The following is a 17,225-nucleotide window of genomic DNA, read 5'->3' on the forward strand; positions in this document are numbered from 1 at the left end:
TCTGCCCCCGGCCCGTCAGGCACAGTGGTGCTCACTGGGGGCCTTCTCTCTCTCCAGACCCTGAAACCCTGGCCGTGGGTTTGACGTTTGGATGGGGCTCTCTGGGGGTGGAGGGGCGGCTTTAGGGATCTGGGTGAGAGAGGGCACACAAGCCTCCAACGGGGTTTCGGCATGAAGTCTGCCAAGAGCCTGCCGCCCTGGCTGGGCCCCGGCCCCGGTGGCAGGTGCCCTGTGGCCTGACTGCCGTGGCCGTGGCTCAGGGTCGCTCCGTGCCTCTCCTTTTCCTCCTGTCGCTGCCTGCACCCTCCCCTCCCCTCTCCTCCCCGTTTTTATTATTTGGGTGGATCTCCCAGGAGAAATTTTGGGGATGATGGACTCAGTCATGAACGCTGAGCCTGAAACGACCACAGAACCCCAGTGAAGGACCTTGGTCTCCTCATGAGTAAATAACATGCCACGGCACAGTCTGGATTCCCAAGGTCATGAAAAGCTCGTGTTCCTGGCATTGCATTCCGCCCTTCCGGAGAGCACTGGCTGGGAATGTGACGGTGGTCACAGGCCTGGGTGGCAGGGGGCGGGGGGCCGGGGGCAATGATGCCCCCTCCCTGGAAATGCCAGCCCGGGGCTGAGGGGCTCCTGCTGGGCCACCCGTCCCGAGGGCAGTCCGGCTGGGGCACTGGGCCGAGGGAGGATGCTCTTTCCATCCAGCCTCCCAGCTGCTCGGGGACCCGGGGTCGGGGGGACAGTTTGTGCTGGTCCTGCACGGGCTCCAGCAGCATCCGAGCTGCTTCCTGCTTCTTGCAGGGCCTGGGGGGCTGCTCAGCGCGCCTCCTTTTCTCCAGATGTTTTCTGCGCACCCTTAGGCCTCCTCTCAGCCACGTCTGAAAACAGAGGCCCCCCCCCCCCCACCAGCAGTGGGGCAGCCGAACGAGACCTGGGCTTTCCTGGCGGCTCCGGGCAATCACTTAACCTTGGTGACTGCGGTGGGTGGGAGGTGGGCGACGCACAGCCTTCCTTTAATCAGCAGGAAACACCACCTTTCCCTCCTAAGCTGTTTGCTTGGCCAGTAAATCAAACGTGCCCTTCAAGCGCTGATTTTCCTCCAGAAGGTGACGAGTTTGGGGAAGTCGAATTCAAACAGAAAGAAAACAAAACACAACAAAACAAAAAACAACCCAGGAAAACAAAAAGAGCCCTGAGGTGGATGTGCACAGGATGGGGGCACGTCCCCGCTGAGGTGGATGTGCACAGGATGGGGGCACGTCCCCGCTGAGGTGGATGTGCACGGGACGGGGACACGTCCCTGCTCTCTGCCCAGCGCCCTCACACGCACACAGCTGGACTCCTCACCGGCCCGGAAGCAAAGGCATCAGACCCTGGAGGGGTCAGGGAGCGCGCTGGGGGGTCCTACCTGAGTCTGCTGGGAGCTCTGTGCAGTCACCAGGTCACATGATAAGGTGGCACGTTAATTATCCCCGCGATATACCTTGGTGCGCGCGCAGTCCCAGGAAGGGTCGGGGTGTTCTTTCAAACCTAAACAGCCTCGGGTCCCCAGGATGGGGGAGCGACAGCGGCCGTTCCGTTGTTGCATTTTTGAAAGGATTCTACGAGTCAATTAAAAAGGAACCATTGGCCACATAAAACATAATAATTACTTCTGTGAATACCCCCCCCCCTTTTTTTAAGACTTTGGTTTCTTTTGAAAGAAAACATTTTGTTACTTCTCCGTTGGATCTGAGGTCATCTTACTCGTACTGAAAAGTTCCCATCTCCCTGGAGACGACCCTTTCAGGAGCAGGGAGGGGGCCGCGAGACGAGGGCCAAAGTGACCGCAGCCTTTGGGTCACTTTCTAAGGTTTTCAAGTCCCAGAAGGAGGGACTTGGGCAGAAGCATCTAGATCAGAGGTCAGCGGGCTCCGAGCCACGAGCAATCCGCCCGCGCGCCTCCCACCCCCGGGGCCTCCCCTCTCCTCCTCTCACTCTCCTCTGACTTCGTTAATTTTATTGAGGGAAACTCGCAGCATACAAAAGTGAACCATTTTTAAAGTGCACAATTGAGGGACACGGGGCACAGTCACCAGGGTGTGCAGTCACCCCCTCCGTCTGGTTCCAGAACATCTCCTTCCCCCAGAGGAGACCATGTGCCGATCGGTCGGTCACTCTCGGTTCCCCCCCAACACGGATTCTGTCTCTGTGGATTTGCTTTTTCCGGACGTTTCACATAAATGAAGCCGTAGGACGTGTGGCCTTTTGTGTTCAGCCTCCTGCACTCTGAGGGTCGTTTGCAAGGCTCACCGTGTGCAGCCCGTGTCCGTGATCCTCTTCTCTTTTCTATATTATCAATATTCTGCTGTGTGGATGGGCCACACGCATTGGTCCCCTCGTCTGTGGATGGACACTCGGGTTCCCCTCCCTCGAGGGGCTGTGGGTTAACGCTGCCGGGAATCCTCACCCCTCGGCCTCCCTGTTTTCCACTCTCGGGTCGATACCGAGGAGTGAAGCCGATTTCCTCGCTGCTGGACCTTCCTGCTTGCCCTGTCTCTCCCCCGCCCACTCTATCTTTTCTGTGCCTCGGGCCACCCTTGGGTGAACTCCTAGGTGGCACTGTTTTGGCACCAACTGTCTCTTGGGCTGGACCCCGAAGAAAGGCCCACAGCAGACAGACAAGCCGGGGACCCTTTTGCTCAGTCCCATGACCTGCCACCCCAGGGGTCCCATACTCATGACCTCAGCAGGTCTCTGTCCTAAGCTGCCATGAGTTCATCGGGAACTCCCAGGAACTCTCCCCAGGGCCCAGCCGGCCCCATGAGCTGCCCAGAGCAGCCCAGGTATTGGGGTAAATTTCACAGTAACCCCAATTCTGAGTCCTCCCAAGAACGTGGGGCTTGCCCCCATTCCCTAATTCCCAAGGCTGCGGACACAAAGCGGTCCCAGAAGGAATGCCTCCCCATCAGCCCCGGGCTGGGTGTCTGGTGCGTCGGCTTCCCCCACCGCCCCCGACCCGTGGAGCGTGGGCACCTCCTTCCCTCCTGTCCTAACGCAGAACGGGCCAGCGTGTCCTCGGGCTGCCACCGGGGCCTCGGGGAGCCCCCCAGGGGTCTGCGTTGCTTCCCAAGACGCTGCTGGAACAGTCCCCTGGGAGCCCCTAGCAGAGACCGTGCCTCCCAGGCAGGGGTGGTAGCCGGGTGACCCCTGGGCCTCTGGCGCCCTTGGTTCTGTTTGTCCCATGTCCCAGCTGGTCCCCGAGCCTTGAGCCCTGGGAAGCCGAGCTGCAGAGCCTGACGCTGCCTTGTCTCCTCCAGGTGACGGCGACATTGTAAATAACATGTACGGGCCGGACCCCGACCTGCTGGCTGGCGAGAGTGCCGAGGACGAGACCGAGGACAGCATCATGTCCCCCATCCCCATGGGGCCGCCGTCCCCTTTCCCCACCAGCGAGGACTTCACGCCCAAGGAAGGCTCGCCCTACGAGGCCCCCGTCTACATTCCTGAGGACATCCCCATCCCACCGGACTTCGAGCTCCGCGAGTCCTCTATCCCCGGGGCCGGCCTGGGGATCTGGGCCAAGAAGAAGATGGAGGTCGGGGAGCGGTTTGGCCCGTACATGGTGGCGCCCCGGGCCGCGCTGAAGGAGGTGGACTTCGGCTGGGAGGTGAGCTCTGTCGTGCAGGGTGACTGATCGCGGCCATTTATCTCGCGCTCCATCTGTTTATAAAGCCGGGTGAGCTGAGCCGCCGGGGGCAGGAGGCTGGGTAGGAGAGAGCGTTCGAATGTCACATTTCCCAGGCTTATTTTATCCTGCGGCTTGCATGACGCGACTCCGAAAACACCAGAGGGCCTCGTAGCTGCCTGGCAGCCCCCATCCGCTGTGCCCGCTCTCTTCCCGGAAATGTGTCTTTAATGAGCTCATGTCTTAAACCCCCCGAGCTTCCCGTCTGGATCTTAGGTGCTAAGGCTGCAGTCTCGGCAGAACCTCAGAGATGGATGGCCTCTCCCAGAACAGGAGCCTCTGCTCCCGGGAAAGCCCCTCAGATGGGGGCCCACCTCCTGGCAGGAGCAGCCAGGGGCAGCTTGTAAAACGCGCCTGGTGGCCGCGCTGCCACAGGTGCCCCAGGCACGTCCAGGCCAAGGGCCTCCTGCCCGGGCCAGCGGGCTCCCTGAGAACAGCCCGCGCTTCTCAGACGAGCGGGGACAGAGAGGCGCACCTTGTGGTTAACATTTCCCTGGCGACCTGGGCCTGGCTCGAGGGTCCTGGAGCCCATGTGCGGTCAGGAGAGGGAGGCTGGTTAGGTGGGGGGCGGCAACTGACACCCCCAAAGGCGGCCCTCCCTCTGGAGGTATCCTGCTCGGGCCACGAGCGTCGCTGGGCCCCAGTGGGGGGGCTTTCAGGGTGGTCTCAGAAGGCCCGTGGGCCCCACAGGCGCGCTCTCCCCTCTGGTCCTAGCCTTTCTGCTGGCTCCACAGGGCCGATGCTCGGTGGTATTCTTGGCAGGGACCCTGCCTGGACGGAAAATGCAAATGCCAATGCAGATTCCTTCTGGGTGTTTCACAACTTCCAAAAGTGCTTGGACGGGGGTCAGTTCTAGGAAGGGGCGCGCTGTCCAAGGAGGGAAGAGGGCCTTGTGTGGCCGGCAGCCGTGTCCCCTACGGTGGACCAGGGCAGCGGGGGCCAGGGGAGCCGACTCCCCGCAGCTGCTCCGTGGCTTTGGAGAAGTTCCCAAGCTGTGCGCCTCGGCGTTCTGTGTACAGCAAGGGGCGAATCTGGATCTTTCCCCTCTCGTGAGTCTTTACAGCTTGGAAGGCTGCCTTGGAGCCTCCGCTGCTCCCTAGAGATGTGCACGGCCTCTTCCTAACCCCTGGGAAGCTCCTGGACCCCCTGCAGCCCTTGAGCATCTCCCCCGGGCCCGTCAGCTTTGGAAACCCTCCGTAAAGGTCAAAGAGGCTGCCTGAGTCGGTGCACGTGCTGGTGGCAGTGGCCGCAGACCTGAGACCGCCATGCCCTTCACAAGGACACGGGGGTGCCCCGAACGCAGGACGTCCCCGCTGTCCAGCAAGCTGGTGGAGTGTGGCTTGTGGTAGCACATGGAGTGTAGACATCAGGGGACACAGAAGCCCCTACCGGGTGCCAGCTGACAGCCTGAGCTCTGTAGACTTTGAAGGTTTAGAGGGGTAGTGGGTTGACCAGATGGACGGAAGAGCAGGCCAGCCAGAATTCACAACGGTCCAGAGTGGGGGAGGCCGCCGCTTGGCCGGCTGGACCGTGCCCTGCTGTCCCCAGGCGCCCGACGCCGTGTGTGCCTCTCGAGGTCGGGTCACCTGCAGAAGCGGCCGGCCAGGTGGGAGCAAGGTGAGGTGGGAGGTGAGGAGTTGGGAGGTGCGGCCCTCCTGGAGGCAGGTCGTGTGCTCTTCGGAGACCCACAGGGTGGCCCTCGCTGGGCCGAGGAGAGCATCTTTGGACAACGTGACAGGTAAGTGGTTTGGGCTGTTCAGTGGCTTTTTGCAGGCGGCCTGTCCTGTCCTTCCCGCCTGGCTGTTCGGAAGGAATTTGGGGGTGTTGTGTCGCGTGCTCGGAAAGACCTGGGCTATTGAATTAGGGGGCGCCTTCAGATGCTGCAGGGTAAACGGACCCTACGGGTAGTGCGGTGGGTGACCTTGAGGCAACCTGGCTCTTGTCTGCTCTGATGCAGGCCTCTGTTTGCTCTATTTTTAAAGAGACAGCCCGTATCGCCGCCGCCCTGGGTGCCGGGCCTGGTACGGGCCGTGGCTCTTATCTGCCCGGTGGTGCCTGTTGACTTTGCGATATCACTTGTCCTCCGTGTACGTGCGGGAACGCTCCCCTCCACGGCACCTCCCCCGACAGCGCCTTGATTCCGGGGCCGTGACCTGACCGCCACCTCCCCCTGGAGCCGGCCGCGTCCACGTCCTCACGTAGAGTTCCAGACGCGCCGGCGGGATCTGACTTTGTTTCCTCGGCGAGTCCGGGCCCTGACCACCTGCTCTGGGCTTCGCGGCCTCCTGTCCCATCCCGTCCAATGCGGTCGTGAGCAGCTGTCTGTGTCACCGTCATCGTGGCCGAGCCCCAAGGGCAGAATCGGGCTGGAAGGAGGGGGAGGACGAAGTAGGCACCCCGAAAATCAGGGCGAACCCGCTTTTGCTTGAAATAAATCATAAGGTCGAGGTGGTTTCTTTCTAGCACCGTGGGTCTCTGGGGTGGAACTCAAAGAGCCTCACGCGCATCCTGAAACAGGCGACTGATGTTTCACTTTGTTTCTGTGCCCTGCTCGAGTGTGACAGCGTCTGGGCCAGAGGAGCGGCCGGCTGCTGCCCCTTCAAGGGCAGGCGTGGTCCTAGCCTTTGCTCTGCTGCAAACAGGGCTCGAGATTAGGAGCGGAAAGCCCAGCCTCCAGAGCCTGGATCGTTCTGTGGCTCCGGACCGCAGAAGGGTCTCCAGCGAGCCCCGGAGTCCCGAGGTGAGGCCGCTGGCCACGCCCTCATATGCCCCTGCTGGGACGCTCTCCCCGGGCCTGCGGCCAGCTCAGCCCAGAGCAGGCCTGGCGACCAAGACAATCGCTAGCAACACGTCAGGGCCTAAGTGTCACAGCCAAGGAGGCCAGGGCAGACGCAGGACCGCCAGAGGCAGGTCCCAGGGACAATACCCAAAGGCCTGCAGTCCGGTCCCGAGTTGTGTGTGTGTCAATGTTGAATCTCATGCTGGTAATGAAGCTTCGTAAATCAGGTTGATTTGGTTTTACTACAATTTACATGACGTTTAGTTCCCGGAGAAGAAAGAACAGGTAATGACGTTGTAGCGAAGGTGGCAAAGGAGCTCTGAGGAAGCGCCTGGGAGGATCTGGATCCCTGAGGGGCGGAGGGTGGTGGGAGCGTTTTGTGGCCTGGCCGGGCTCGGAGTGTGCTTGCTCCTGTGAGGTCTGGTGTTGGGGTCCAGCAGGAGAGGGGGGTCCAGAGACAGCCCCTTGCAGGCACAGGGTGGGTGTCCCTCGGGGGACGGGCTCAAAATCAAGGTCAAACCGATTATTCCTACCCTCCTTTTGGTACACCATGGAAACAATTTTCTTTCTACCCAGAGAACAGAATTCCTATCGCGGACCATTCCATTGAACTAAAATCCAAGGGTCCCATCTCCTTTTCTCTTTTTGTGGTGCACACGGTTTCCGGTGACACGATGCCTCTGTCCCTGCTGGGGCAGCATGAGTGACCTGGCATTTTCAGGGTCAAGGTGGCAGGAGCAGCCTTGTTTCACGTAGGAATTTTACTTGAGCAAAATGGGGAGGTGCATGTGTGCCCCGCGGCTGGCACCCTCCCCCCTCTGTTCATCTGCCCTTCCTCCCCATGTGGGCGTCAGGAACATTCAATGACTCTAAACCTTCCCCCACTCCCACCGGGTGCTTTGGGGGACACCAGGAAGTGACTCCCTGTCATTTTGGAAGAAAGCACAGATGGGCTCTGCGAGCTCCCCGGACCTGGCAGCCGCATCCTTGGACGCAGATGGGAGCGTGGGGTGTGTGGAAACGGCCCCCGTGGGCTCCATCTCAAAGGAAGGTCGTCTGTCCTCGAACTCCCGGACCCCTCCCCCCAGACACAGCCTGCCCAGAATAAATCACCCAGTGATTGCATTTTATTGCCCTGGGGTCTGAAAAACAATGATTTTGATCATTTGTTGAGTAAATCATGACATTTATCATCGTGCTGTTTATTTTGCTAATTAAGAGGTGGCTGCGAGCGACAGCCCAGAGGGAGCTGGGCTGTGGCGCCCTCTCCTCAGAGGCGCCACCTGCCCCCGAGGCGGGGCCCTGCAGCTGTGCTGGTCTCCACGGGGAGGTGGCAGGAGTGGTTTGCACACCGCAAGCACCCGGTTCTGTTTGTTTCCTGGTGCAGCGCTTGTCTCCCCCAGAAAGGCAGGCTCTCCGGTGCCCAGAGCTTTGCCCAGCCTGTAGCTGGCACTCAAGCATCATCTGTCGAAAAAAAATGCGTCTGCCTCTGTTTAAGGAGCTGGTGGAAAACGTTAACGTGAATTGATGGGGCTTCAATTATCTGAAGAACTGACTTGAGTGGATTACCTCATCCCGTTGGCTATGGTTCCTGAATATTAATATACGTGTTCATTTGCTCAATCAACAAATGGCCGTGTCTGGGCCAGGGCCTGTGGGAAGCTCCAGGGTCACAGGGGGAGTTGCTCCAAGGCCTCAGGCTTCCCTGTCTCTCGGGTGCTACCATCACACGGCCCCCAAGCCAGCTCCTCTGGGGTCCAGGGCTCCCCCTGCATGGCTCTGGCGAGGGCCAGGACCCACCGGCCACCCCCGAGGACCACGGGCTGCCAGCACATCCCGAGATGCTAGGGCAGGGGATGTTCCAGGCAAAAGCTGCTACCCAGCCGCGCACGCTCAGATTATGAGACGTTGCTGCTAATATAAGACTGGCTGAGACCAAATTCAGTGCGACACGGGGAGGGGCAGGAGCTCCTGGGCGGGGCTGGCCTCTGCGCCCTGGCACCTGCCCCAGCCTGGCCGGGAGTCACGTGGGCACCTCAGCGCTGGCCCCAGGTCTCCGTGGGGAACGGGCCTCCACTTCCTTCTTCTCCTGCATTTACACCCTCACGCTCTGGCCTCAAGGACCCTGTCCTCTTTCCTGCTGAACTTACCACACCCCTGAATGTGAGCACGATTCACCAACACCCCGGGGGCTCCCTGCCCCCAAGGCCATCAAGGCCTGGGCTCAGGCAGCAGTGACTCCTGTTATAACCAAGCACCCACCTACCCCTGGGACAGGGTTCCCGAGGCTCTTGGGAATGGGCTTCGATCCTCTCTAGTCCCTGCCGCATAAGGACCAAACGAGAAATCCCGTCCACCGGGAGACAGACACGTGCTGGACTTGTCACCTGAAAGATCCTGGATGCACCTGGTAGCCCCGGAAGCCTGAGCTTCCCAGCGCCCTGCCCCCTGCACTGACCTCCTGGCGCTGTGGGCGCCTGTCCGGCCTCAAAAGAGCTGAGGCAGCCAGCGCCCCTATGGCCAGGCCTGGCCGTTCCCCAAGGCTCAGGAAGGAGGTGCTCAACCTCCAGGAGGAACAGCAACAGTGGCGGCTGGTCTGCACCCGCAGGCATGTCATTCGCCAGCAGCCCTGTGGAAGCAGAGCTGGTGTCCAGCCGGCGAGCACCTCCTCTGTGGCCCTGAACTGCCGACAGCCACAGAATCCCCGGCTCTTTCAGCCCCAGCCCACCCGTGGATGGACCTGTGGCCCCAGGACGGTGAGAGAGGAAAGCTGGGCTCAGCAGCCCCCCACTGCTCCAGGTGACCCTGAGAGGAGGGTCACGCAGCCTGGGAGGAGGGACAAGCCCTGGCTCTAGACAGCGTCTGCTAAGTTTGCAGAGCAAAATGTGACAGCTGGTACTTGAAGGTCAGGACTGCCCTTCAGACGTTTCCCGGGCGTCTGAGACCTGAGAGCAGAGGTCTCCATCCGAGAGCCTCACACGGAATCGCCTGGAGCATCAGAAAAGCAGGTGCCCAGACCTCACCCGAGAGACGCCAGGCTTTGGCCAGATGAGGGACTAGCCGTGTCTGTTTTGCCCAGGACTGTCCTGGTTTTGAACCCAAAGTCCCAAGAAACCTCCCTGAGCACTGGGTTTGTGAAAACTTCTAGGAAGTTAGAATGTGCCGTGGGGGTGAGAATAGCCAGTCTGGAAAGAAGGAGAAGTGGGGGATCCTTCCGGACCTCCAGCATCTGCACCAGGGGCCCCGGGAGGCAAGGGGGACGATTTGGGTCGGGTCGCTGGGGGCATCCAGATACTCCGCAGGCGATGCTACTGCGGGGAACGGCTTGTCCCAGAGCCATCCCTGCGGCCCAAGTACAGGTGGCCGTGCTCCGTGCTGCACACACACACGAGCACACTTCCTACCCTCTCTCGTCCACGTTCATCCTGGTGCAAGGATCACACTTCAGCCTCTTCCATGCATTCTCCACCCTGAAGCCCGCGGGGCAAGTGCTCTCGGGCCATGCCGAGGCCATGCTTCTTTGCTTCTTTGTTTTTGGGTCTTAGACCATCTTGCTGTGTTTACTCTTGGAATTCCAGCCGTGCGGGAAAGCCTGTTGGGGAAGGGGGCCAGGACCGGTCTCCACTGTAAAGGCTGGGCCTCTTGTTGGTCTGACGGCCTTACTCACAGGGCTTGGTATTCTCAGTCCCCAGTCTTTTCTGTCCTTTCTCTCCGTGGCACCAGGTTACACACTGGGACCATCCCGGCAGCATCCCGCCCCGCAGGGACACGGGAGCCCGGAGTCTCCCTTTACTTTGCCCTCCTCTGCCCAGCCGGCTAATTCACCCCTGACACTGACCCTCCTTCTGCGTGGTCTGGAATTTTATTTTAGACCTAGAAACATGGCAGGGCCTTTTTGTCCCCCTGGAATGATTTTCTGAATGTGTTTAGGAGGCGTAACGTGTATTCAGGAAGCGTCCAAAGTCTAAGCTGCCGCCCAGTGAATGTTCACACACCGTGGAAACACCTGGATGATAACAGGTTTGGGGACCTCTTCCCAGGCTGTCAAACAGGAATCCGGATCCGACGAGAGGGGCTGTCCTGTGGGAACAGGGCCGAGTGGGAGGCGGCCTGGCTGCGCTTGTGCAGCGGGGCTGGGGACACAGAAACCCATGCCCTCGCGTTTCCTCGGGAACCGCTCCCAGCGCAGACCCTCTGCCATCTCTCCCAAGCACCATGACATCAGGTCCAGACGTTTTTAGCCCAAGAATGCCATGAAATCCTGCACTATCTTAGGCCCAGCTCCGAGGCACGGGTATATAAGGAATTTTCGGAAAAAGGAGAGAGAATGACTAAGAATACCTCCCTGGTAGTTCTTCTTTATTTCCTTAAGGGGTAATAACTCAGACACAGTCCAGCAGAGGGTACTTTCTTTAAATAGAGCATTCTGATTCACAAGCGAAAAAGGAAATAAATATTTTCTTTTCATATTCGAGAGACGTCCATGAATACCAACTTCTTAAATGGTATGTTACCATCTGTATCACACACACACACACACACACAGGAACACACACACACTCACACCAGTGACAACAAGCCCGCCCTTACCCTGGAGCAGGCTGCTTGTGAACCAGAGATGTGGAAATAGCCTTGGGGTTGTCAGAAGGGAGCGAGTGGGAAGGTGGAAGGGGGGCAAGATGGCTTCTCCTCCGGGTGGCCGCTCAGCCTCCCCAGGGGACCTGGGCTCAGCCTATCCCACTGGCTCCCAGAAAGCCGGCAAGCATGGGGTGCTCTGTCACCTCTTCCTGCCCTCCCGCCTCCTTATTCTTTAAGGGAAATGGGGATCACACGTTCAGGGACGATGGCAAGGGCACCTGGGTCCCTGTGCTGGGCGGGACTGGCGAGGCTGGGGCAGGCTGACTGGACAGCTGCTCTGTGGCCCAAAGCGTGGGCGAGAGGGGAAGGCCTGGCGTTCATTAGGCCCCTGCTGTGTGCACACGCTGGCCACGCGAGGCGCTTTCTACTCCGTGGTCCTCATTCTGTCTGTAAGTAGATCCCAAGTCCCAGACCGATGGACCGTAGCAGGGCCTGGCGGGCATTAGTGTCCACCCCTCGGGTGCCCCGCTGTGGAATTCTCTGGACCCCGGAGAGAGCCATCAGCCTCTCTGGAGCCAGGATCCTGATCTGGTCCCAGGGCGCCTGGGGCCTGGCTGGCAGGGGGAGACGTGTTCAGGCAGGAACCATGGGGTCCCCGCCCCAGGCCATCAGCCTGCAAGGCGCAAAGTCCAGGAATCTGAAAGGACATCTTTGCCACCTGCTCACCTCAGGCGTGGGTCCCACGGAGCTGCGGGTCTCAAACGGTCGTGCTGAGGATCCCCCAGTCACCTTCAAAATGCAGATTCGGGGCCCCACCCTTACCTAGTGGGTTAGAATTCCTGACGGGGGTCCCCAGGAATCTGCATTCTATTTAGCAGTGGAAGAGGGGCCACTGGGAGGTCTCCATTCCCGGGTGGAAGCCCCAAGAAAGGGCTTACCGTGGATTTCCCTGCTCCTGCCCCCGCACCCCTCCACCACTGCCCCCAAGCCCGGAGCCAGGCGCAGCCCGGCGGCCCCACTGTCCTCCTGGTGGAGCTCTGGGCGGCAGGTGAGGCCGGGAAGGGGCCCCGGAGCGATCCCACCCGCACCCCGACAGCTGGGCACTGGCACTGCTGTCCTCCGGGGGGGAGCCTGCTGGAGACTGCCCAGGGACCCGACACCCCCCCAAGGGCATGGCCTGATGGTCAAGGTTGGGGCAGGGGGTGCTTCCCGGGCACTGATCGTCTGTGTCACGCCTGGAGATTACTTGGGGCATCACCATTTCTCCCCCTCACTGTGCAGGTGGGAACCCCGAGCCCTAGAAAGGGAAGGGGGTCCCACAGGGTCACATGGTAAGTTAGCACAGGGGCGAGGGACCAGACAGGGAAGCCCCAGGCGGCACCCTTCTGCCTTGCCGCTTACCCCTGTAGTTCCTGCAGCCAACACATGCTGAGAACGGAGACTGGGCCAGCCGCGCTGGCCCCGTGCACCAGCCGCCGCAGTTAGAGCAGCCCCCAACCCTCGTGGGCGTTCCACCCCCACCACCCTGTCCAGTGGGTGATGGCCCAGGCCCCAGCTCCTCCAGGGAAGCGGGGACCAGTAAGGTGTGGAGTGGCTCAGACGTACCCCTCAGCCTCCTCTGTCTGCACCCACACCGCCGGCCGAGCGGGGGTAGCTCTCAGGTTTGGCCTGGGCTGCCTCTGGCCGGCCCTCTCTGGGCTGAGCCCGCCTCCCCCAGGCAGGAAGCAAGTGGTGGGACCCACCTGCTAAGACTGAGGCATCTGCAGTGTCGCTTATATACACGGAAAGATTATTTCAAGTACTTTCCCAGCAGTGGCCTCGCAGAGAGCAGGACGGGCCGGGAGGGTGGCCCCTCCTGAGAGCCGGCAGCTACTGGCCAGGAGGCTCCCCGGGGACCCCCAGCATGGCCTTGGCTGGCCCATCGTCCACCCCCTCCCTGGGCCTCCCTCCCTGCTGGGTCAGTTGAGCATCCCAGGCCTCGCAGGCCATAAAAGGTCTCCCTGGGTCACGGGACAAGGGCGTGGACCTCCCAGCCAGACCCGCTTATCAAAGGTTCTCTTGGGTTGGGAATTTTTGTGGGCTGGTCATCCCCAGGTTAGGAATGCTCTCAGCGTGTCACAGGCCACCTCGGCCTCAGCAGAAACCAGGGTGATGCAGCCGCTCACCACGCGTCCAGGGGCAGCAGCTGTCGGAGGGTCCCCCAGCAGGCCGCCCTCTCCTGCTCTGCTCGGGGCTGGCGTAGGGCTCCCTCCACTCTCTGGGGCCCTGCTGGGCACTGAGATGCAGCTGGGTTTGCTCTGATCGAGGCCAGGTCAGGCCAGGAGGGCCTCTCCGGGTGAGAGGTCAGTCTGGGCGCACGGCAGCAGGCCCCGCGGGACCCCCCGGAGCCAGTGTCCTGGGGCGGCGTCCCGCCCGGCCCTCATATTGCTTAGAGCACAGTGAAGAAAACGTCCTAAAGGTGACGGTTTAAGTCAGCCGACAGGATGTGCATTGGTGTTGGTGGTCGCGTCTGCTCCTCCGCGTGGGAAGATGCTAAGACAGGATGCCCTGTCATCATCACAGGAGCCAGCGTGCCGGTCCCTGCTCACCTGTGTGCCTGTCCCCCTGTGACACGTGCCACCGTGTTTCCAGGGAGTTGGCTTGAAGAGAGGCACCAGCCTCCACAGCAGCGCCCAGAGCACGCGGGGCTCCCGTCCTGCTGTCCTGCTATCCCGGCTGTGGCCCTTGCCCGGCTGCCAGGGCAGGGCCAGGATCACCAGCCCTGAGCGGGCCACGGGAGCACCTTTGTCTGGCTTTCAGTCTGCGTTCCTGCCTTCTGGGCTAATGCCCAGTTTAATTGCACATCCCATTGTGTCATCCCTGTTCAATCATGTTGAACAATACCTACATCCACTCCTTTCCCATTTAGATCTTTCTAAAGTCCATTCCGGCTTATCAGCACAGTCATTTCAGGAGCAGAGCTAAGATTTCTGCCTTTTAGGCCCAAGGCATTGTCTGTCCCCGCGGCAGCTGAGATAAACCCTCACCCAGAACAAAGTCGCAATGACCTTTTACAAGTAGAAGCCGCCTTGTTTCCCTCTAGACTAATTTATCAGCCTTCCTTTCAGCCGGTCCTCAGTGGAGGCCCAGGAGAGCACTGCCAAGTGGGGGTGGACGGGTATTAGGACGCCGGCTGGTTCGTTCTCAATGGCGCACCTCAGGGTCCGCGGGGATGGGAACTGTGCGTTGCCGTGGGGAAGGATGGGGCTCGTCAGAGAGGGTGAGGCCTGCAGGTGGCGGGGTCCAGGCAAGGTGGCCAAGCCCCCTGCCCTGGCCTCCTTCAGGGCCGAAGTAAAACCTCGTGGACAAAGTATGAGGCACGCTGGACTTAAGTAAAAATAACGGTGATGAAATGGCTGTGGCCCCGGAGCACCCGGGGGAGGCCGCTGAGCTCTGGGGTGGCAGCTCACAGGTGGACGGGCAGAGAGCGAGGGATGGCTGAGAGGCCGGGGGGGATAGAGGAGGAGGGGGAGGGGGAGGATGACGACGACAGCGACGACAGGGATGGGCCACAAGGACGCTGGGGAGGCAGCTCAGGGAGCGTGAACCTCGTTGCCTTCCTTCGAGGAGGGAGACGGAAAAGGGGTCTGTTTTGCATTTTGATAAAAGCCTTCAGACTCCACTGATTGTATCATAGGGGCTGCCATGCTGAGGGGAACGTATTTGCCTTGTCCATAAAGCCTGCATCGCCATGGGGGAGACTCTCGTGGCACTGACTTGAAAACTCGTCCAGGGATGGAGGACACGCGGCACCGGGGCTGAGAGGTGGAATCTCCAGCCCACGAGGAATTGACCTGGGCATTCGGGAGGGCAGCCCAGCCTGGGCCTGGCCTGTCCAAGGGCCGCTGGGCCAGCTAAGCTCCCAGTGCCTCTGCTGCTCCCCCGTCAGTCCGGTAGCCCTCAGGGACCAGTCCCTGGTGAGGTCTGGACTCTGGTCTTCACTGGGGCTTCTGAGTCAGCCCTGAGGATGCGGGACGGCCCCTTGGAGCAGCAAGCCCTCAAAGGGCCTTGCAGGACTGAGGTTGGTAGAGTCACTAGTTTCTCGGTGACACCCTGGCAGCCCGGACTCCCTGCCTTCTCCCACACTTGCTTCACCCAGACAGACGTACAGTCCACACCAGGCCCCAACCGGAGAGGCTCCTGCGGGAACCCGGGGCCCATTGACAGCCCGAAGACAACACCAGAATTCCCCAACTTTTGAAGGTCTGTCTTGGATTGACCTCCTAATTTAATCCTTCTTGGAACCTAGAATACATTGAAGATGGGCTCACCCCATCAGCTGGCCGGTCAGGCCTAGGGAGGCCTGGGGAGCCTGGGCTTCCGCTCCCCAACAGAGCTGCATGGTTCTCGCGGCCGCTCCCTCGTGTGGGTCCTCCGTGCTGGGACAGGTGAGGCTGCTTGTCCAGCTGGACCCACTAGGATGGGGCACGTCCTGCTCTGGGTCAGCACCTCCTACCCGCTCGTGCCTCCGCCTTTACTGAGTGTGGCTTCCCAACCCATCCGAGCTAGTGCGCTGGGTCCGGAGGATTCCCCACCTCTGCACCCTGGGGTTGAGCCCAGAGCACTGACCCCAGCACCTCTGGCTTCCTTGCTTTAGCTGTGCCTGTCCAGGTCCACGGAAGTCACACATCCACCAGGCAGGGCTCCCTGCAGCGAGGGGCCCACTGCCCTCTGGGGCTCGGCTGTGCTAAGCCACCCCCGCGCCCCGCCAGCGCCCTGTGCCTCCCGGGTGGAGGTCGGAGGTTGGGAGGGCTTTCCGGCTGCCCCCTAGAACATCAGACTCCTGCTCCCAGACTGGGGTTTGCTCTTGTCACCTGTTTCCAGTAAACAGATGCGTCCCTCACGCTGGGAGAATCTGGCAGACGCGGGGACGTGCAGGGAGACCTGGCCAGGCTGCTGGCTGCCTGGCCCTGCATGAGTTGGGGCAGTTCTTGAACCCTTTACCTTCAAGGGCCTTCAAAGCCCCAGGACGGCCAGGACCTACCATGCTGTTATCAGGATGGCATCACCCCCATTAACACTGAGTAGATGAGGGTTAGAATGGCCGCATCCAGCCTTCTCCTGTTGTTCCTTTTAAACATCAGATAAATTCATGAGGTTTTCTAAGAGGCAGCATACAGGTTACCGAGATGTCTGTGTCACGAGGCGGGGGGGAGCCGTGCCGTGGATAGAGACCCGCGCAGCCAGCCCCATCTCTGGGCCTCGGTCTCTCCACTTGCTAAGCAAGGATTGAAGTGAATTGCCCTGAAGGCGTGTGTCGTTTGAATACTCTGGTGTTCACCTTTGAGAGGTGGGGGGTGGAGAGCGGGAGAGAGATTTCTTTGCTGGATCTGGGGGGAAGAGAAAGTGAGTAATTTTTCACTGGACGTCCCTCCGCCACCACGTGGTGGTTAAAATTTCCGTAGAACTCGTTCTCTCTCTTTCCACCGTGAGCTGAAATGCACGTGAGTCTTCTCAGCCTTGGGAACTGCCTCGCTGGAGGACCCGAATGTGCCCCTTTCAGGGGACCCCTTGGAAATAAGAAACGCCTACTTCCAATACATTCAAAACACAGGCCAAGATGCGTGGGCCCCACACGGCAACCTTTGCATTTACGTATTCCTGTAAAGTCTGCTCCCTGGGATGGGCAAGGCTGGTACATCCTCTGGACTGAAGGGTCAGCATGGGGCCCTCAGCGGCTCCAGCCCCAGCACCTGGCCCCTGTCTCTCCGCACAGAAGCTCTGCCCCCCTTGACGGCCTTCTCATCTCTGTTGAGGTACCCAGCCTTGAAGCCACAGGGATGCATGGAGGCATGTGCGTACCGTCTCCCTCCCACCTCCTCCTGAGCGGTGCGGAAAGCCACATGCTGGTTTGCTCACCAAGTTCTCCGGGAGGTTACGCAGAAGCAGGGGGCCGGGCGGGGTCTTTAGTAGGTACCCCACTCCTCAGACACTGGATTTAGCAAACAATGAGGACTTGGAAAATAAGGATGTGACGGCCAAGGCGGCCTTGGTGAGTTCTCCCTGTGCGATCGGCCAGTTGGTCGATTGGATACTGAATGTTTCTGAACGCAGGACGCGTGACAGTAAGGAGGTAGCTGCTGCGCCCAGAGCTGCCCG

At 60.5% G+C, this 17,225-nt stretch overlaps 1 protein-coding gene across 3 annotated transcripts in view; it reads left to right on the plus strand.

Moving 5' to 3' along the window:
- The window catches only part of PRDM16 (PR/SET domain 16), a 323,046-nt gene that overhangs the window by 101,725 nt on the left and 204,096 nt on the right, over positions 1 to 17,225 (plus strand). For all 3 annotated transcript variants that reach the window (XM_067717769.1, XM_067717771.1, XM_067717770.1), the window contains exon 2: positions 3,303 to 3,652. In XM_067717769.1, the coding sequence (XP_067573870.1) occupies positions 3,303 to 3,652 (350 nt within the window). The remainder of the gene's footprint in view (positions 1 to 3,302; positions 3,653 to 17,225) is intronic.

This window comes from Pseudorca crassidens, chromosome 2 (assembly GCF_039906515.1).
Source record: "Pseudorca crassidens isolate mPseCra1 chromosome 2, mPseCra1.hap1, whole genome shotgun sequence".
NCBI lineage: Eukaryota > Metazoa > Chordata > Mammalia > Artiodactyla > Delphinidae > Pseudorca > Pseudorca crassidens.